This window comes from Leptodactylus fuscus, chromosome 8, assembly GCF_031893055.1.
Source record: "Leptodactylus fuscus isolate aLepFus1 chromosome 8, aLepFus1.hap2, whole genome shotgun sequence".
In the NCBI taxonomy this organism is placed as follows: domain Eukaryota; kingdom Metazoa; phylum Chordata; class Amphibia; order Anura; family Leptodactylidae; genus Leptodactylus; species Leptodactylus fuscus.
Window position 1 is genome coordinate 552,523 of NC_134272.1, and position 22,937 is coordinate 575,459.

The following is a 22,937-nucleotide window of genomic DNA, read 5'->3' on the forward strand; positions in this document are numbered from 1 at the left end:
GTGGCCCCTGCATACAGTATTATGTCCCATAGTGGCCACTGCACACAGTATTATGTCCCATAGTGGCCCCTGCACACAGTATTATGTCCCATACTGGCCCCTGCACACAGTATTATGTCCCCACACTGGCCCCTGCACACAGTATTATGTCCCATAGTGTCCCCTGCACACAGTATTATGTCCCATAGTGGCCCCTGCACACAGTATTATATCCCATAGTGACCCCTGCACACAGTATTATGTCCCATAGTGGCCCCTGCACACAGTAATATACCCCATAGTGGCCCCTGCACACAGTATTATCCCCCATAGTGGCCCCTGCACACAGTATTATCCCCCATAGTGGCCCCTGCACACAGTATTATCCCCCATAGTGGCCCCTGCACACAGTATTATCCCCCGTAGTGGCCTCTGCACACAGTATTATGTCCCACACTTGCCCCTGCACACAGTATTATCCCCCATAGTGGCCCCTGCACACAGTATTATCCCCCATAGTGTCCCCTGCACACAGTATTATCCCCCATAGTGGCCCCTGCACACAGTATTATGTCCCATAGTGGCCCCTGCACACAGTATTATGTCCCACACTTGCCCCTGCACACAGTATTATACCCCATAGTGACCCTTGCACACAGTATTACGTCCCATAGTGGCCCCTGCACACAGTATTATCCCCCATAGTGGCCCCTGCACACAGTATTATGTCCCATAGTGGCCCCTGCACACAGTATTATGTCCCATAGTGGCCCCTGCACACAGTATTATCCCCCATACTGGCCCCTGCACACAGTATTATCCTCCATAGTGGCCCCTGCACACAGTATTATGTCCCATAGTGTCCCCTGCACACAGTATTATCCCCCATAGTGGCCCCTGCACACAGTATTATACCCCATAGTGACCCCTGCACACAGTATTATGCCCCATAGTGGCTCCTGCACACAGTATTATGTCCCATAGCGGCCCCTGCACACAGTATTATGTCCCATAGTGACCCCTGCACACAGTATTATCCCCCATAGTGGCCCCTGCACACAGTATTATACCCCATAGTGACCCCTGCACACAGTATTATGTCCCATAGTTGCCCCTGCACACAGTATTATCCCCCATAGTGGCCCCTGCACACAGTATTATGTCCCATACTGGCCCCTGCACACAGTATTATACCCCATAGTGACCCCTGCACACAGTATTATCCCCCATAGTGGCCCCTGCACACAGTATTATGTCCCATAGTGGCCCCTGCACACAGTATTATACCCCATAGTGACCCCTGCACACAGTATTATGTCCCATAGTGGCCCCTGCACACAGTATTATCCCCCATAGTGGCCCCTGCACACAGTATTATGTCCCATAGTGGCCCCTGCACACAGTATTATACCCCATAGTGGCCCCTGCACACAGTATTATGTCCCATAGTGGCCCCTGCACACAGTATTATACCCCATAGTGGCCCCTGCACACAGTATTATACCCCATAGTGACCCCTGCACACAGTATTATGTCCCATAGTTGCCCCTGCACACAGTATTATACCCCATAGTGGCCCCTGCACACAGTATTATGTCCCATAGTGGCCCCTGCACACAGTATTATCCCCCATAGTGGCCCCTGCACACAGTATTATACCCCATAGTGACCCCTGCACACAGTATTATGTCCCATAGTGGCCCCTGCACACAGTATTATGTCCCATAGTGGACCCTGCACACAGTATTATGTCCCATAGTGGCCCCTGCACACAGTATTATGTCCCATAGTGGCCCCTGCACACAGTATTATGTCCCCATAGTGGCCCTTGCACACAGTATTATGTCCCATAGTGGCCCCTGCACACAGTATTATGTCCCATACTGGCCCCAGTACACAGTATTATGTCCCATACTGGCCCCTGCACATAGTATTATGTCCCCATAGTGGCCCCTGCACACAGTATTATATCCCATAGTGACCCCTGCACACAGTATTATGTCCCATAGTGGCCCCTGCATACAGTATTATGTCCCATAGTGGCCCCTGCACACAGTATTATGTCCCATAGTGGCCCCTGCACACAGTATTATGTCCCATACTGGCCCCTGCACACAGTATTATCCCCCATAGTGGCCCCTGCACACAGTATTATGTCCCATAGTGGCCCCTGCACACAGTATTATGTCCCACACTGGCCCCTGCACACAGTATTATACCCCATAGTGACCCCTGCACACAGTATTACGTCCCATAGTGGCCCCTGCACACAGTATTATCCCCCATAGTGGCCCCTGCACACAGTATTATGTCCCATAGTGGCCCCTGCACACAGTATTATCCCCCATAGTGGCCCCTGCACACAGTATTATGTCCCATAGTGGCCCCTGCACACAGTATTATCCCCCATACTGGCCCCTGCACACAGTATTATCCTCCATAGTGGCCCCTGCACACAGTATTATGTCCCATAGTGTCCCCTGCACACAGTATTATGTCCCATAGTGGACCCTGCACACAGTATTATGTCCCATAGCGGCCCCTGCACACAGTATTATGTCCCATAGTGACCCCTGCACACAGTATTATCCTCCATAGTGGCCCCTGCACACAGTATTATGTCCCATAGTGTCCCCTGCACACAGTATTATGTCCCATAGCGGCCCCTGCACACATTATTATCCCCCATAGTGGCCCCTGCACACAGTATTATGTCCCATAGTGGCCCCTGCACACAGTATTATGTCCCATACTGGCCCCAGTACACAGTATTATGTCCCATACTGGCCCCTGCACACAGTATTATGTCCCCATAGTGGCCCCTGCACACAGTATTATATCCCATAGTGACCCCTGCACACAGTATTATGTCCCATAGTGGCCCCTGCATACAGTATTATGTCCCATAGTGGCCCCTGCACACAGTATTATGTCCCATAGTGGCCCCTGCACACAGTATTATGTCCCATACTGGCCCCTGCACACAGTATTATCCCCCATAGTGGCCCCTGCACACAGTATTATGTCCCATAGTGGCCCCTGCACACAGTATTATGTCCCATACTGGCCCCTACACACAGTATTATACCCCATAGTGACCCCTGCACACAGTATTACGTCCCATAGTGGCTCCTGCACACAGTATTATCCCCCATAGTGGCCCCTGCACACAGTATTATGTCCCATAGTGGCCCCTGCACACAGTATTATGTCCCATAGTGGCCCCTGCACACAGTATTATCCCCCATACTGGCCCCTGCACACAGTATTATCCTCCATAGTGGCCCCTGCACACAGTATTATGTCCCATAGTGTCCCCTGCACACAGTATTATGTCCCATAGCGGCCCCTGCACACAGTATTATGTCCCATTGTGACCCCTGCACACAGTATTATGTCCCATAGTGGACCCTGCACACAGTATTATGTCCCATAGCGGCCCCTGCACACAGTATTATGTCCCATAGTGACCCCTGCACACAGTATTATCCTCCATAGTGGCCCCTGCACACAGTATTATGTCCCATAGTGTCCCCTGCACACAGTATTATGTCACATAGCGGCCCCTGCACACATTATTATCCCCCATAGTGGCCCCTGCACACAGTGTTATGTCCCATAGTGGCCCCTGCACACAGTATTATGTCCCATAGTGTCCCCTGCACACAGTATTATGTCCCATAGTGTCCCCTGCACACAGTATTATGTCCCATACTGGCCCCTGCACACAGTATTATCCCCCATAGTGGCCCCTGCACACAGTATTATGTCCCATAGTGGCCCCTGCACACAGTATTATGTCCCACACTGGCCCCTGCACACAGTATTATACCCCATAGTGACCCCTGCACACAGTATTACGTCCCATAGTGGCCCCTGCACACAGTATTATCCCCCATAGTGGCCCCTGCACACAGTATTATGTCCCATAGTGGCCCCTGCACACAGTATTATCCCCCATAGTGGCCCCTGCACACAGTATTATGTCCCATAGTGGCCCCTGCACACAGTATTATCCCCCATACTGGCCCCTGCACACAGTATTATCCCCCATAGTGGCCCCTGCACACAGTATTATGTCCCATAGTGGCCCCTGCACACAGTATTATGTCCCACACTGGCCCCTGCACACAGTATTATACCCCATAGTGACCCCTGCACACAGTATTACGTCCCATAGTGGCCCCTGCACACAGTATTATCCCCCATAGTGGCCCCTGCACACAGTATTATCCCCCATAGTGGCCCCTGCACACAGTATTATGTCCCATAGTGGCCCCTGCACACAGTATTATCCCCCATACTGGCCCCTGCACACAGTATTATCCTCCATAGTGGCCCCTGCACACAGTATTATCCTCCATAGTGGCCCCTGCACACAGTATTATGTCCCATAGTGTCCCCTGCACACAGTATTATGTCCCATAGCGGCCCCTGCACACATTATTATCCCCCATAGTGGCCCCTGCACACAGTATTATGTCACATAGTGGCCCCTGCACACAGTATTATGTCCCATAGTGTCCCCTGCACACAGTATTATCCCCCATAGTGGCCCCTGCACACAGTATTATGTCCCATAGTGGCCCCTGCACACAGTATTATGTCCCATAGTGGCCCTTGCACACAGTATTATGTCCCATACTGGCCCCTGCACACAGTATTATGTCCCCACACTGGCCCCTGCACACAGTATTATGTCCCATAGTGTCCCCTGCACACAGTATTATCCCCCATAGTGGCCCCTGCACACAGTATTATCCCCCATAGTGGCCCCTGCACACAGTATTATGTCCTATAGTGGACCCTGCACACAGTATTATGTCCCATAGTGGACCCTGCACACAGTATTATGTCCCATAGTGGCCCCTGCACACAGTATTATCCCCCATAGTGGCCCCTGCACACAGTATTATGTCCCATAGTGACCCCTGCACACAGTATTATGTCCCATAGTGGCCCCTGCACACAGTATTATGTCCCATAGTGGCCCCTGCACACAGTATTATACCCCATAGTGACCCCTGTACACAGTATTATGTCCCATAGTGGCCCCTGCACACAGTATTATGTCCCATAGTGACCCCTGCACACAGTATTATGTCCCATAGTGGCCCCTGCACACAGTATTATGTCCCATAGTGGCCCCTGCACACAGTATTATCCCCCATAGTGGCCCCTGCACACAGTATTATGTCCCATAGTGGCCCCTGCACACAGTATTATGTCCCATAGTGACCCCTGCACACAGTATTATGTCCCATAGTGGACCCTGCACACAGTATTATGTCCCATAGTGGACCCTGCACACAGTATTATGTCCCTTAGTGGACCCTGCACACAGTATTATGTCCCATACTGGCCCCTGCACACAGTATTATGTCCCCATAGTGGCCCCTGCACACAGTATTATGTCCCATAGTGGACCCTGCACACAGTATTATGTCCCATAGTGACCCCTGCACACAACATTATGTCCCATAGTGGCCCCTGCACACAGTATTATGTCCCCATAGTGGCCCCTGCACACAGTATTATCCCCCATAGTGGCCCTTGCACACAGTATTATGTCCCATAGTGGCCCCTGCACACAGTATTATGTCCCATACTGGCCCCTGCACACAGTATTATGTCCCCATAGTGGCCCCTGCACACAGTATTATGTCCCCATAGTGGCCCCTGCACACAGTATTATATCCCATAGTGACCCCTGCACACAGTATTATGTCCCATAGTGGCCCCTGCACACAGTAATATACCCCATAGTGGCCCCTGCCCACAGTATTATCCCCCATAGTGGCCCCTGCACACAGTATTATCCCCCATAGTGGCCCCTGCACACAGTATTATCCCCCGTAATGGCCCCTGCACACAGTATTATGTCCCATAGTGGCCCCTGCACACAGTATTATGTCCCATAGTGTCCCCTGCACACAGTATTATCCCCCATAGTGGCCCCTGCACACAGTATTATGTCCCATAGTGGCCCCTGCACACAGTATTATGTCCCACACTGGCCCCTGCACACAGTATTATACCCCATAGTGACCCCTGCACACAGTATTACGTCCCATAGTGGCCCCTGCACACAGTATTATCCCCCATAGTGGCCCCTGCACACAGTATTATGTCCCATAGTGGCCCCTGCACACAGTATTATGTCCCATAGTGGCCCCTGCACACAGTATTATCCCCCATACTGGCCCCTGCACACAGTATTATCCTCCATAGTGGCCCCTGCACACAGTATTATGTCCCATAGTGTCCCCTGCACACAGTATTATCCCCCATAGTGGCCCCTGCACACAGTATTATACCCCATAGTGACCCCTGCACACAGTATTATGTCCCATAGCGGCCCCTGCACACAGTATTATGTCCCATAGTGACCCCTGCACACAGTATTATCCCCCATAGTGGCCCCTGCACACAGTATTATCCCCCATAGTGGCCCCTGCACACAGTATTATGTCCCATACTGGCCCCTGCACACAGTATTATACCCCATAGTGACCCCTGCACACAGTATTATCCCCCATAGTGGCCCCTGCACACAGTATTATGTCCCATAGTGGCCCCTGCACACAGTATTATACCCCATAGTGACCCCTGCACACAGTATTATGTCCCATAGTGGCCCCTGCACACAGTATTATCCCCCATAGTGGCCCCTGCACACAGTATTATACCCCATAGTGGCCCCTGCACACAGTATTATCCCCCATAGTGGCCCCTGCACACAGTATTATCCCCCATAGTGGCCCCTGCACACAGTATTATACCCCATAGTGACCCCTGCACACAGTATTATGTCCCATAGTTGCCCCTGCACACAGTATTATGTCCCATAGTTGCCCCTGCACACAGTATTATCCCCATAGTGGCCCCTGCACACAGTATTATCCCCCATAGTGGCCCCTGCACACAGTATTATGTCCCATAGTTGCCCCTGCACACAGTATTATCCCCCATAGTGGCCCCTGCACACAGTATTATGTCCCATAGTGGTCCCTGCACACAGTATTATCCCCCATAGTGACCCCTGCACACAGTATTATGTCCCATAGTGTCCCCTGCACACAGTATTATCCCCATAGTGGTCCCTGCACACAGTATTATCCCCCATAGTGGCCCCTGCACACAGTATTATCCCCCATAGTGGCCCCTGCACACAGTATTATGCCCCATAGTGGCCCCTGCACACAGTATTATCCCCCATAGTGGACCCTGCACACAGTATTATCCCCCATAGTGGCCCCTGCACACAGTATTATGTCCCATAGTGGCCCCTGCACACAGTATTATCCCCCATAGTGGACACACATGAACAATTATTATACTCTATATATCTTTTCAGACCCCAGAGTATAATAATCGGAGACCCAGAGGGATACAAACATAACAAACTACTGTTGCTTACCGATCTCCCGACTCCCCTGCATTCTCCGTCAATGTCGGCCATCTTCCGGGACATCATGTGACCGGGACCATGCGTCGTGGGTCATATGACGTCACACAAGTAGGCTGAAGCCTGCCCCGAGCCTGGAGAGGTAAGTAACACAGTTTTTATGTTATCTTACCTCTCCCGGGCCTCCGATGGTTATATTCGGGGGTCCAAAAAGACCCCCCGAGTATAATAGTGCTTTTGGGGCCCACGCTGTCACTTACCGCCCCTGCCCCCTTACGGACCCTGCCAGGATGGGTAAGTATATAGGGCCCGTTACATAACGGGCTAAAAAAAAAAAATACAGGGGTAGCGGCTGTCACTGGGCCCCTAATGTCCCGGGCCCTGTGGCAGCTGCCTCCGCTGCTTCCCCGGTAATTACACCCCTGTATATGGCATTTTTTTTATTTTTTTTTTATGCTGAGTACCAACAGATTAGACCAGAGACCAAAGTTGGCCACACTGTTAGTATATATAGAAATAAGTGTAAAAAAGTGACATCAAATTTTATGGCGGTGTGTATCCACTATATTCACCTTATACGCCTTGAGAGAAAGTCCTAATAGTGTCATACACTATGTATTATAGATATATATAGTCCTTGGAGCCCTGACAGTGTCATACACTATGTATTATACATATATATAGTCCTAGGAGCCCTGACAGTGTCATACACTATGTATTATACATATATATAGTTCTAGGAGCCCTGACAGTGTCATACACTATGTATTATAGATATATATAGTCCTAGGAGCCCTGACAGTGTCATACACTATGTATTATAGATATATATAGTCCTAGGAGTCCTGACAGTGTCATACACTATGTATTATAGATATATATATAGTCCTAGGAGTCCTGACAGTGTCATACACTATGTATTATAGATATATATATAGTCCTAGGAGCCCTGACAGTGTCATACACTATGTATTATAGATATATATAGTCCTAGGAGCCCTGACAGTGTCATACACTATGTATTATAGATATATATATAGTCCTAGGAGTCCTGACAGTGTCATACACTATGTATTATATATATATATATATATATATATATATATATATATATATAGTCCTAGGAGTCCTGACAGTGTCATACACTATGTATTATAGATATATATAGTCCTAGGAGCCCTGACAGTGTCATACACTAGGTATTATAGATACATATAGTCCTAGGAGTCCTGACAGTGTCATACACTATGTATTATAGATATATATAGTCCTAGGAGTCCTGACAGTGTCATACACTATGTATTATAGATATATATATAGTCCTAGGAGCCCTGACAGTGTCATACACTATGTATTATAGATATATATAGTCCTAGGAGCCCTGACAGTGTCATACACTATGTATTATAGCTATATATATATAGTCCTAGGAGTCCTGACAGCGTCATACACTATGTATTATAGATATATAGTCCTAGGAGCCCTGACAGTGCCATACACTATGTATTATAGATATATATAGTCCTAGGAGCCCTGACAGTGTCATACACTATGTATTATAGATATATATATAGTCCTAGGAGCCCTGACAGTGTCATACACTATGTATTATAGCTATATATATAGTCCTAGGAGTCCTGACAGCGTCATACACTATGTATTATAGATATATATAGTCCTAGGAGCCCTGACAGTGTCATACACTATGTGTTATAGATATATGTAGTCCGGGGACTCACAATGAGACATTATACTCTTATAAAGAAATCCTTTTTGAGCCTTTTTGTCTGAAGCATGCCTCCACACAGACAAGGAAGACTGGTTTACACTAAGGAGACACTATTACACCTTAGAAGCATGCTGCAGGACAAGCTGGACAAGCTACAGGACAAGCATGCTCTTACCATCCCCCACGAACTAATAAGGAGACTTAGAAAACGCAGAAAACGCGGAAAACGAGCCGGCATACTGAGACGCGAAGGAAGAAAACGCAAAAAGCATGTGATCCCGTCCATCATTATGGGGAATGTGAGATCAATTGTGAATAAGATGGATGAGCTGACAGCACTGACCAGACATCAACAGGAGTTTCGTGAGTGCAGTATGATGCTGTTTACAGAGACTTGGCTTACTGAAATCACTCCGGACATACTTGCCTCCGTGGAGGGCTTCAAACTTCTTCGGGCGGACAGAACACTGGAGAGCGGTAAGCGAATAGGCGGAGGGATTGCAATATTTGTCAATGAGAGATGGTGTAATCCAGGACATATTGTGGTTAAGAAACAATTGTGTGGAAAGGATATTGAACTGCTAGCCGTGAGCATGAGACCTTTTTACCTGCCAAGGGAACTATCACATGTTATTGTACTGTTGAGGGAGAACCCCCGCCAGAATACGGGTCACTTACAGTGGTCAGTCACCTGCTCCAAATCAATCATGCATGTGCGCGCTGACAAAGATAATCACTGACATTGATGCAGTTTCAATCTCAGTCCATGCAATGAGCGTGATGCCTGTTCACACAGAACTGAGGTTTATTGAGGAAGTTACAGTTTTTATACAGGAATGCAAGAAAGATAAGAAAAAGGCAGGCTGTAAGCATATACGTCTTGTATCCGAATACACTGGCGATCAGTCATTGGCTGTTAAATTTCAACATCTCTTAGCTTTCGAGTTCCCAGGAAATGATACTGTCTTTCTTGTAAACCACATGACGATCATGTGCGTCAGCATCTGGGTGCGGTACTGGATACAGGCGCCATCTTAATGTATAAACGTTGCACAAAGAAAAATATAATTTCTTAAGCAGTATAAAGCATGTATAAAAATAAGAATAGACATGGTCTACCTTCACAGTACTAGCTGCCTATGTCCCCCCCTCTGCTAAAGCTGACGCTGCCTGTGAAGTCCTCCATGCTGTTGTGAGTGAGCTGCAATCATCTCACCCCCATGCTCTGCTCCTAGTGTCTGGAGACTTCAACCATGTCTCAGCATCCACTCTACTAGGCTTCACACAGTATGTAACCTGCCATACAAGAGACAACAAGACGCTGGACTTGCTCTTTGCCAATGTAAGGGATGCATATAACTCATCTGCCCTACCACCCCTAGGCAGATCAGATCACAACCTGGTACATCTGCGACCCACATACATTCCACTGGTGCGCAGAGAACCGGCAGTTACCCGTACCGTGAAGATTTGGTCAGAGGGAAGTGTCGAGTCTCTAAGGGACTGCTTTGATATAACTTTATGGGAAGTGTTTCTAGACTCATTTCCAGAGGACATTGAGGGACTCACACATTGCATAACGGACTACATTAATTTCTGTGTGGACAGCACGGTACCAACTAGAAAGGTGAGGTGTTTCTCCAATAACAAACCATGGATTAACTCTGAGATTAAAACTCTCCTCAAGCAAAAAAAGAGAATTTTTAGGTCTGGGGACAAAGATGGCCTGGGGGCGGTGCAGAAACAGCTAAGACAATTGATCAGAGAAGGGAAAGCCAACTACAGGCGGAAGAAGGAACTACAGATGGGGGAGGGTAGAATCTCTGAGGTGTGGGACAGCCTTAAGGCAATTTCAGGACACAAGGAAAAGACAGGGCACCGAACAGTAGGGGACAGGAAGTGGCTTAACGAGATTAATCTAAACTTCAATAGATTCGACTCCAAGCAAATGCTCCCTCCACCAGCATGTCAGCCAACCGCCCTCCCCTCACACACCAAGACCCAACCCCCACCGAACTGCGGTCAACTGCAATCTGACTATCTGATCCTGCAGGAGTCTCAGGTGTGTAAGGAAATGAAGAATATTAAAGCAGACAAAGCGGGGGGACCTGATGATATAAGCGCAAGAGTTCTTACAATGTGCAGTGACCAGCTGTGTGGTATTATAACGCACATGTACAATATGAGCCTGAAGCTGGGAGTGGTACCTCAACTGTGGAAAACATCTTGCGTGGTACCAGTCCCAAAGAAACCCAACCCGATGGGCTACAATGACTACCGACCTGTAGCACTGACATCCCACCTGATGAAGGTCCTAGAGAGACTGGTCCTGACACACCTACGCCCCCTAGTGAGCTCCGCTCTGGACCCCCTCCAGTTTGCCTACCGGCCAGGCATTGGGGTAGATGACGCCATCATCCACCTTCTTCACAGAGCTCTCTCTCACCTGGAGAAACCCGGGAACACTGTGAGAATAATGTTCTTTGATTTCTCCAGTGCGTTCAACACCATTCAGCCAGGGCTACTGAGGGAGAAGCTGAACCTTGGTGGTGTGGACCATCACCTGTCCAACTGGATCCTAGACTACCTGACAAACCGCCCTCAGTATTTGAGAGCCCAGGACTGTGTGTCTGACACTGTGATCTGCACTACGGGGGCACCACAAGGTACAGTTCTTGCCCCATTCCTCTTCACACTGTACACTGCTGACTTTAGGCACAACTCATCCAGCTGTTACTTACAGAAGTACTCCGATGACTCTGCTATAGTCGGCCTTATCACTGATGGCGATGATAGGGAATACAGAGACTTAAACCGGGATTTTGTTGAATGGTGCCAGCAGAACCAGCTCAGGATTAATGCTGGGAAGACCAAGGAGATGGTGGTGGACTTTAGTAAACGGAGAGGTGCTCCGACCCCGGTGGAGATCCAAGGAACATGTATCGAGATAGTCAGGACCTATAAGTACCTGGGCGTGCTCCTCAATAATAAACTAGACTGGGCTGATCACCTGGAGGCGCTGCACAGAAAGGGCCACAGCAGACTCTACCTGCTCAGGAGGCTGAGGGCCTTCGGAGTCCAGGGGACACTTCTTAGGGCCTTCTTCAACTCTGTGGTTGCCTCAGCCATCTTTTTCGGTGTGGCCTGCTGGGGGAGCAGTATATCAACCAGGGACAGAAATAGACTTGACAGGCTGATCAGGAGGGCCAGCTCTGTCCTGGGGAGGCCCCTGGACCCAGTACAGGTGGTGGGTGACAGAAGGATACGGTCTGTGGTGACCTCCATGCGGGAGAACAAATCCCACCCCATGTATGGGACCCTGATGGGACTTGGCAGCACTGTAAGCGACCGTCTGCTTCACCCCAAGTCTGAGAAGGAGCGCTATCGCAGGTCCTTCCTTCCAACCGCGAGCAGGCTGTATAATCTACATCAGACCAAACGAAGAGCTCTCCGCACAGAGAACTAATGATTATGAGGATGACCACGAGGTCTTCCTCTTTCTCTTCTGTTTTTCCTTAGCTGCCATGGACTCCTAGTATATCTTCTCTTCTCAGCTTATCTGTGTCTACGTCTGTAACATATTACTCTGTATTATCCTGTATCTGTATTACTATGCTGCTGTAACACGCTGAAATTTCCCCAAGGTGGGACTATTAAAGGATTATCTTATCTTATCTTACATGATGGCAGAAGACATGAACAGTCACAATAACAGTCTGGTTTCCCTCCACCTTCTGCTTGCTGTCTCTCAGCTCTCTCCTTAATACCTTGCAGGTCTCCGTGGTCTGATGCTTGCAGTCATGTTGGCTGCCCTCATGAGCAGTCTCGCCTCCATCTTCAATAGCAGTGGGACTCTGTTCACAATGGACGTCTGGAGGAAGCTGAGGCCACAGGCTACAGAAAAGGAGCTGCTCCTGGTGGGAAGGTAGAAGACCCCTCCTGAGAGTGACTGCGGTTACTGCTGAGCGTCACATCTGCTTTATCTGCTGTATCCGCTTCTCTCGCAGGGTGTGGACGGTTTGCCTTGTGGCTTTCAGCATTGCCTGGATTCCCGTTGTCCAGGCTGCACAAGGAGGACAGTTATTCGATTATATGCAGTCTGTGGCGAGTTTCCTGGCCCCGCCAATTGCAGCCGTCTTCTTCCTGGCACTGTTTGTGAAGAGGGTCAATGAACCGGTAAGATCGCGTCTACCTATACACACAAGAGTTTTTCGTAACCCTAAATCTCCTATACACCCCCTCTATATGACCACAACTGTCACCCCTATATATCACATGCACATTCTTTACTTGCACACACTATAGCTCTACACTGTGTGAGTATATAGTCTGCCTTTCAATATGGCGCTTCCTTTGCTTAGGAGATTTCATAGTTTGACTTCCTATTTTCTGTTTTTAGGGGGCGTTCTGGGGTCTGATCGGGGGACTCCTTCTGGGTCTTTGCCGTATGATACCAGAATTTGTGTTTGGTTCTGGCAGCTGCTCCTCCCCCAGCGTGTGTCCGGCCTTGATTTGTGGGGTGCATTACCTCTACTTCGCCATAATCCTTTTCTTTTGCTCGGCGCTCATTATTTTGGGTGTGTCTTATTGCACCCCTCCGATTCCTGAATCCCAGGTGAGCAAATCTCTGCAGCTGTCAGTGGTTCAGTCCATCTCCGTGCAGGTGTCTGCTGGGAGTATTGATGGTGTCTTACTGATCCTTCCATTTTATACTCAAGTTTATTCTGTCACATTCTGCATGAAAAAAATGGCGACGGCTCCTTTGGTCAGCAGAATGATGTGACATTAGGGAGCGCAGCTTGTAGGGTCAGGCTCTCTATAGGCGACTATAGGCTCGTGGCGTGATGTAGAATAGTGTAAGGGCCATCTCTAGTCACATGATAGGAGGATAAGACAACCCTTTACTAGTCTCACCATGGGGAGATTCAGTGAGTTACAGCAGCAGATAATACAGTAATCTACAGGACAGAAGACAGACCAGCTCCGAGCAGATAGAAGATCCCAGGAGTCACTAAGAAGAGAAGACTCTGGATCACAGAACTATCACATCTAGTGTTGAGCGAATAGTGTTCGGATCCTAGATTTGAATACCTCCGCTCCCATAGGAATGCATTGAAGCCGGCCAGCGGCTCTTAACCCCTTCGCAATCCCGTCGCTCCCGTGCATTCCTATAGGAACAGAGGAATTCAAATCTAGGATTCAAATACTATTCGCTCAACACTAATCACATCATATCTGCTCATATAACCAGCCATGATGTCCTTATTGTGGTCGGGTTATCTTCTCATACATGTAGTGTCCTCCTGATAACCAGCCATGATGTCCTTATTGGGGTCGGGTTATCTTCTCCTACATGTAGTGTCCTCCTGATAACCAGCCATGATGTCCTTATTGTGGTCAGGTTATCTTCTCATACATGTAGTGTCCTCTCCTGATAACCAGCCATGATGTCCTTATTGTGGTCGGGTTATCTTCTCATACATGTAGTGTCCTCCTGATAACCAGCCATGATGTCCTTATTGTGGTCAGGTTATCTTCTCATACATGTAGTGTCCCCTCCTGATAACCAGTCATGATGTCCTTATTGTGGTCAGGTTATCTTCTCATACATGTAGTGTCCTCCTGATAACCAGCCATGATGTCCTTATTGTGGTCAGGTTATCTTCTCATACATGTAGTGTCCCCTCCTGATAACCAGCCATGATGTCCTTATTGTGGTCAGGTTATCTTCTCATACATGTAGTGTCCTCCTGATAACCAGCCATGATGTCCTTATTGTGGTCGGGTTATCTTCTCCTACATGTAGTGTCCTCCTGATAACCAGCCATGATGTCCTTATTGTGGTCGGGTTATCTTCTCATACATGTAGTGTCCTCCTGATAACCAGCCATGATGTCCTTATTGTGGTCGGGTTGTCTTCTCCTACATGTAGTGTCCTCCTGATAACCAGCCATGATGTCCTTATTGTGGTCAGGTTATCTTCTCCTACATGTAGTGTCCTCCTGATAACCAGCCATGATGTCCTTATTGTGGTGGGGTTATCTTCTCCTACATGTAGTGTCCTCCTGATAACCAGCCATGCTGTCCTTATTGTGGTCGGGTTATCTTCTCATACATGTAGTGTCCTCCTGATAACCAGCCATGATGTCCTTATTGTGGTCAGGTTATCTTCTCATACATGTAGTGTCCTCCTGATAACCAGCCATGATGTCCTTATTGTGGTGGGGTTATCTTCTCATACATGTAGTGTCCCCTCCTGATAACCAGCCATGCTGTCCTTATTGTGGTCGGGTTATCTTCTCATACATGTAGTGTCCTCCTGATAACCAGCCATGATGTCCTTATTGTGGTCAGGTTATCTTCTCATTCATGTAGTGTCCCCTCCTGATAACCAGCCATGATGTCCTTATTGTGGTCAGGTTATCTTCTCATACATGTAGTGTCCTCTCCTGATAACCAGCCATGATGTCCTTATTGTGGTCAGGTTATCTTCTCATTCATGTAGTGTCCTCCTGATAACCAGCCATGATGTCCTTATTGTGGTCAGGTTATCTTCTCATACATGTAGTGTCTTCTCCTGATAACCAGCCATGATGTCCTTATTGTGGTCAGGTTATCTTCTCATTCATGTAGTGACCTCCTGATAACCAGCCATGATGTCCTTATTGTGGTCAGGTTATCTTCTCATACATGTAGTGTCTTCTCCTGATAACCAGCCATGATGTCCTTATTGTGGTCAGGTTATCTTCTCATACATGTAGTGTCCTCCTGATAACCAGCCATGATGTCCTTATTGTGGTCAGGTTATCTTCTCATACATGTAGTGTCCTCCTGATAACCAGCCATGATGTCCTTATTGTGGTCAGGTTATCTTCTCATACATGTAGTGTCCTCCTGATAACCAGCCATGATGTCCTTATTGTGGTCAGGTTATCTTCTCATACATGTAGTGTCCTCCTGATAACCAGCCATGATGTCCTTATTGTGGTCAGGTTATCTTCTCATTCATGTAGTGACCTCCTGATAACCAGCCATGATGTCCTTATTGTGGTCAGGTTATCTTCTCATACATGTAGTGTCTTCTCCTGATAACCAGCCATGATGTCCTTATTGTGGTCAGGTTATCTTCTCATACATGTAGTGTCCTCCTGATAACCAGCCATGATGTCCTCATTGTTCTCATGTAGTAACTCTGTCTGACAAACTGTCTAAACTAAGGACATCATGGCTGAGTTACTGACATTTGCATTCATGGTCACACCTCAGATGGTGAAAGGAAACCTTAGAGGTTAGGCCTGCAATATTAGTAAAAACTGAATACCCCAAGAATCGGCCATCACAACAGATCAGCTTTTCTACTACAGCGTTGAACGAGTAATGTTTCCATGCTAGAAGTCACACTGCTCGCTCACCGTGGAGTTTTTAGGTTACACCTTGCCCCACCTTGAAGTCTATAGGGCAGCACCTAAAGCCACCCCTAGGCACTGTATGGTGATTGAGAAGAACCCACCCTGACCTCCCCATTTCCTTCCTTTTCACAGCTCCATCGCTTGGTGTTCAGTCTCCGGCACAGTCAGGAGCCGCGCAGGGAGATGATGACTTCAGGTACGAGAGCATGCTGCATCTTGTCTGCCAGTCACTGGTGCTGGGCCTGTGTCGTAGCTCCTCTGGAGACCATCGTGTATTAGGACATCCGATCTCTCTAGTCCCCCCACCTCCCAGAACTTTCATTATGACAGTGGGCGGCAGCGGGGATCGCTCTTGTGCTTAGTGTAAAGGGTGAGGACTTGGGGACAGGAGGTGGGCAGTGAAAGAGTCACGTAAACTATATATAGGGGGCCCTACTAAAGAGGCAAAATAACGCCACATTAACCCCCCCGTCCCCCAGGGGTACACCTTCTGGTCACATGTCTTTGTCTGAGACGTGTTTAGCGCGGACCCTTACTACTCTATTGGCTGGAAGGAGCGATGCCAACGGATGGTTTTGATGTAGAAGTTTATGAAAAAAAACAAAAAACATTCCCCAATATGAAGTACGTGGCTGCCCTGCCATCGCTTCTCTTATGGAGAAGCCCCCCTCCCCCTTATCCTGGGGTCACAACACCCCCTCCCCTCCCCCAGTCACTCAGTGTCTGACAACAGGCGTTATAAACTTTATTCTAATCTGGTATCTTCCAGAGACAGAACGAGAACATGATACATTTTCTTTCCACAGAGCACAACGAGTCCGACCCTCAAGACAAGCTGCCATCTGCACCCCCCGACATCACAGAGGACCCCAAATATGCCCGACTGGTCAACATCAACGCCCTGGCCATGATGAGCTGCGCCATCTTCCTCTGGGCCTATTATGCATGAAGTTTATCACATGAAATAAAATCTTCCCATCATCCTCTGGGTCCCTTCTTCAACCCCCAATGTCTACGTGGTATCCCCCAAATACTCCTGCAGAGTGGGGGGCTGAAGCTGCAGTTTACGGAGAGTTTTCAAGAAGTGTTTAGGGGGAGGGCAGTGCAGGACAATGGGTTCCTCCCCAATTGTGGGGGGCAGTGTGATCTGTGCAGCATGGAGGTGAAGTAAGAGAGAGCGTGTCTGTGGGGGCGTCAGAGCGAGGGCGCGGAGCAGGGGCGGCAGCAGCTTCTGGAAGAAGGTAATGGGGCATTAGTGCAATCACATGACCATGGACGGAACCAGGCACAGAATCTGCCCCAATAGTTACCTGCGGAGCCAGCCGGCCCCAGTGCGAATACTTGTGGTCCCCCAAGATCGGGCAGTTCAGCGCAAAGGCGAGATGAGCCCGTAACTGGTGCTTGACTCCTAGATAGGGGGGCCGTGAAAAGAGAGAGCGCTACATTAGCCAGCTCACAGTATACAGCGCCCCTCCCCCACAACCTACCTGTCAGGGGCTGCAGCTCCAGCAGTGACGCTCCAGACGACCTCCCCAGTGTTCTGTATTGTGTCACCGCCTCATGCGCAGAACCACTGACACGACACCGATGCAGCGAACCGTCCGTAAAGACCCGCACCCTGGGGCACAGAGACATCTGAAGATAGGACAGAAGAGGCGTGAGACATTCAGGACACCGAGCACAGACGTCACACAGGACCAACGCTGAGAGCGCACCTTATAATGTCTCTGCGGGCCGGCCGTCTCCTTCTCTATGATGGGAATATCCACAATCCCCTCCGGGGGCGCCGGGACACCCACACAGACCGCCCTGCAACACAAGAGAGGAGGAGCTAGCCCAAGTCTGATCAGGGGGCGGGGCTGTGACAACCTCTTAGACATGATATATACAGGCTGGTTGTCAGTAGTAATAGATGAATAGCTGGACTGTAGTATAAGGGGGCGGAGCTCATGTCTGATCACATGTCATTATACCAGTGATGTCAGCACCAGGGGGCGGAGCTGTGACAACCTCTCATGTCTGATCACATGTCATTATACCAGTGATGTCAGCACCAGGGGGCGGAGCTGTGACAACCTCTCATGTCTGATCACATGTCAGTATATCAGTGATGTCAGCACCAGGGGGCGGAGCTGTGACAACCTCTCATGTCTGATCACATGTCATTATACCAGTGATGTCAGCACTAGGGGCGGAGCTGTGACAACCTCTCATGTCTGATCACATGTCATTATACCAGTGATGTCAGCACTAGGGGCGGAGCTGTGACAACCTCTCATGTCTGATCACATGTCATTATACCAGTGATGTCAGCACCAGGGGGCGGAGCTGTGACAACCTCTCATGTCTGATCACATGTCATTATACCAGTGATGTCAGCACTAGGGGCGGAGCTGTGACAACCTCTCATGTCTGATCACATGTCATTATACCAGTGATGTCAGCACCAGGGGGCGGAGCTGTGACAACCTCTCATGTCTGATCACATGTCAGTATATCAGTGATGTCAGCACCAGGGGGCGGAGCTGTGACAACCTCTCATGTCTGATCACATGTCATTATACTAGTGATGTCAGCACTAGGGGCGGAGCTGTGACAACCTCTCATGTCTGATCACATGTCATTATACCAGTGATGTCAGCACCAGGGGGCGGAGCTGTGACAACCTCTCATGTCTGATCACATGTCATTATACCAGTGATGTCAGCACCAGGGGGCGGAGCTAAGACAACCTCTCATGTCTGATCACATGTCATTATACTAGTGATGTCAGCACCAGGGGGCGGAGCTGTGACAACCTCTCATGTCTGATCACATGTCATTATACTAGTGATGTCAGCACCAGGGGGGCGGAGCTGTGACAACCTCTCATGTCTGATCACATGTCATTATACTAGTGATGTCAGCACTAGAGGGCGGAGCTGTGACAACCTCTCATGTCTGATCACATGTCATTATACCAGTGATGTCAGCACCAGGGGGCGGAGCTGTGACAACCTCTCATGTCTGATCACATGTCCATTATACTAGTGATGTCAGCACCAGGGGGCGGAGCTAAGACAACCTCTCATGTCTGATCACATGTCATTATACCAGTGATGTCAGCACCAGGGGGCGGAGCTGTGACAACCTCTCATGTCTGATCACATGTCAGTATATCAGTGATGTCAGCACCAGGGGCGGAGCTGTGACAACCTCTCATGTCTGATCACATGTCATTATACTAGTGATGTCAGCACCAGGGGGCGGAGCTGTGACAATCTCTCATGTCTGATCACATGTCAGTATATCAGTGATGTAAGCACCAGGGGGCGGAGCTGTGACAACCTCTCATGTCCTGATCACATGTCATTATACCCAGTGATGTCAGCACCAGGGGGGCGGATCTCACGTCTGATCACATGTCATTATACCAGTGATGTCAGCACCAGGGGGCGGAGCTGTGACAACCTCTCATGTCTGATCACATGTCATTATACCAGTGATGTCAGCACCAGGGGGCGGAGCTGTGACAACCTCTCATGTCTGATCACATGTCATTATACCAGTGATGTCAGCACCAGGAGGGCGGAGCTGTGACAACCCTCTCATGTCTGATCACATGTCATTATACCAGTGATGTCAGCACCAGGGGGCGGGGCCTTCTCACCAGTACACTCTGTGCACCCTGTGTTCCCTCATTAGCCTCTGTACACGTTCTGCAGCCTCTGCGTTCCGGGCCAGTATTAGGGCTCCTGTTGTGTCCTTGTCCAGCGATGGCAGATGTGCAGAGGCTCCGCCCCTCTTCCAAACAACTTCTGTGCCAGGGCTGGGAGCAGCGAGCTGACACTATGGACCATGGAGGGGCCACCTGTGGGCGACAGAGCAGATAGCAGCAGGCTGGGGTGCGGGCATGTGCCTTGGGGGCCACACTTCTAAAATCCTCACCATGAGTAGCGAGTCCGGCAGGTTTATTTATCAGCACAAGCTCCAGGTCCTGACGAACAACCCGACCTCTTAGCTCCCCATAATACGGCAATGAGGGGGCGCAGCCTGAAGAAACATGGAAGATGTGATATGGCAAGATCTAGGGCCCCCCCCCGGACAGCAGGAATACCCCCCATGTAGCAAGATCTAGGGCCCCCCCCCGGACAGCAGGAATACCCCCCTTGTAGCAAGATCTAGGGCCCCCCGGACAGCAGGAATACCCCCCATGTAGCAAGATCTAGGGCCCCCCGGACAGCAGGAATACCCCCCATGTAGCAAGAGCTAGGGGCCCCCCGGACAGCAGGAATACCCCCATGTAGCAAGAGCACGGACAGCAGGAATACCCCCCTTGTAGCAAGATCTAGGGCCCCCCGGACAGCAGGAATACCCCCCATGTAGCAAGATCTAGGGCCCCCCCCCGGACAGCAGGAATACCCCCCATGTAGCAAGATCTAGGGCCCCCCCCGGACAGCAGGAATACCCCCCATGTAGCAAGATCTAGGGCCCCCCCCGGACAGCAGGAATACCCCCCTTGTAGCAAGATCTAGGGCCCCCCGGACAGCAGGAATACCCCCCATGTAGCAAGATCTAGGGCCCCCCGGACAGCAGGAATACCCCCCATGTAGCAAGAGCTAGGGCCCCCCGGACAGCAGGAATACCCCCCATGTAGCAAGATCTAGGGCCCCCCGGACAGCAGGAATACCCCCATATAAGAAGAAAAGGCCACTGTGGAAATCGCTGTCTAATACATGTCCAGCTGTAACCAAATGAGGGGGAGATGAGACTCCACGGACTGTTATACCCCCCCGTTCTAAACAAGAACGACGAGACCCCCAGGACTACTGTCCGTGCCAATAAAGCTTATTTTGACTTTGTAAGATCTACGGCAGCCCGCGATATAACTCCGATGCCCCCCATACTCCCCTCTCACCTTCAGCCCGGCCGCACGTGTCTCCGCCCTGATCCGCTCCGCCAGCGCCCGAGCCCCCCGCACAGCACCGGCCGCCGCCATCTTTACAACATAGGAAAAATCACGTGCTCTATAAACCTCAAGAGCTAAACGAAGGACGCCGCCATGTTTCTTGAGGGCACGCCCATCCCTGTAAACCTTGTCACGCATGCGTGCTATATTCACTGACAGCAGCCACACCCATTCACTCTGACCTCGCCCCCTTCTGACCGGTGGCCACGCCTCTACTAGTTGCGCTGCGACTACTGACAAACCTATTGTGTAATCTGCGCGGATCATACCCTAGCACAGGGGTGCTCATACCCTAGCACAGGGGTGCTCATACCCTACCACAGGGGTGCTCATACCCTAGCACAGGGGTGCTCATACCCTACCACAGGGGTGCTCATACCCTACCACAGGGGTGCTCATACCCTACCACAGGGGTGCTCATACCCTAGCACAGGGGTGATCATACCCTACCACAGGGGTGCTCATGCCCTAGCACAGGGGTGCTCATACCCTACCACAGGGGTGCTCATACCCTAGCACAGGGGTGCTCATACCCTACCACAGGGGTGCTCATGCCCTAGCACAGGGGTGCTCATACCCTACCACAGGGGTGCTCATACCCTACCACAGGGGTGCTCATGCCCTACCACAGGGGTGATCATACCCTAGCACAGGGGTGCTCATACCCTAGCACAGGGGGCTCATACCCTAGCACAGGGGTGCTCATACCCTACCACAGGGGTGCTCATGCCCTAGCACAGGGGTGCTCATACCCTACCACAGGGGTGCTCATACCCTACCACAGGGGTGCTCATACCCTAGCACAGGGGTGCTCATACCCTACCACAGGGGTGCTCATACCCTAGCACAGGGGTGCTCATACCCTAGCACAGGAGTGCTCATGCCCTAGCACAGGGGTGCTCATACCCTACCACAGGGGTGCTCATACCCTACCACAGGGGTGCTCATACCCTACCACAGGGGTGCTCATACCCTAGCACAGGGGTGCTCATGCCCTAGCACAGGGGTGCTCATACCCTAGCACAGGGGTGCTCATACCCTACCACAGGGGTGCTCATACCCTACCACAGGGGTGCTCATACCCTACCACAGGGGTGCTCATGCCCTAGCACAGGGGTGCTCATACCCTAGCACAGGGATGCTCATGCCCTAGCACAGGGGTGCTCATACCCTAGCACAGGGGTGCTCATACCCTAGCACAGGGATGCTCATGCCCTAGCACAGGGATGCTCATGCCCTAGCACAGGGGTGCTCATACCCTAGCACAGGGATGCTCATGCCCTAGCACAGGAGCGATCATGCCCTAGCACAGGGGTGCTCATACCCTAGCACAGGGGTGCTCATACCCTAGCACAGGGGGCTCATACCCTACTACAGGGGTGCTCATACCCTAGCACACCTAGCACAGGTGTGCTCATACCATAGCACAGGAGTGCTCATGCCCTAGCACAGGGGTGCTCATAC

General features: G+C 50.1%; 2 protein-coding genes across 2 annotated transcripts in view; one reads left to right on the plus strand and one right to left on the minus strand.

Moving 5' to 3' along the window:
- Window positions 1-17,474, plus strand: part of SLC5A2 (solute carrier family 5 member 2) — a 44,593-nt gene extending 27,119 nt beyond the window's left edge. The window contains exons 10-14 of the mRNA XM_075285050.1: window positions 12,891-13,041; window positions 13,124-13,292; window positions 13,516-13,731; window positions 16,658-16,721; window positions 17,332-17,474. Coding sequence (XP_075141151.1) covers window positions 12,891-13,041; window positions 13,124-13,292; window positions 13,516-13,731; window positions 16,658-16,721; window positions 17,332-17,474 — 743 coding nt within the window. The remainder of the gene's footprint in view (window positions 1-12,890; window positions 13,042-13,123; window positions 13,293-13,515; window positions 13,732-16,657; window positions 16,722-17,331) is intronic.
- On the minus strand, window positions 17,264-21,577 carry RPUSD4 (RNA pseudouridine synthase D4). The gene is given in 8 exon segments (XM_075285051.1): window positions 17,264-17,756; window positions 17,836-17,933; window positions 18,013-18,160; window positions 18,241-18,334; window positions 20,175-20,277; window positions 20,280-20,375; window positions 20,453-20,591; window positions 21,438-21,577. Coding segments are annotated over 8 exon segments (963 nt in total). The 5' UTR covers window positions 21,504-21,577; the 3' UTR covers window positions 17,264-17,537.
- Window positions 21,578-22,937: the final 1,360 nt, after the last annotated feature.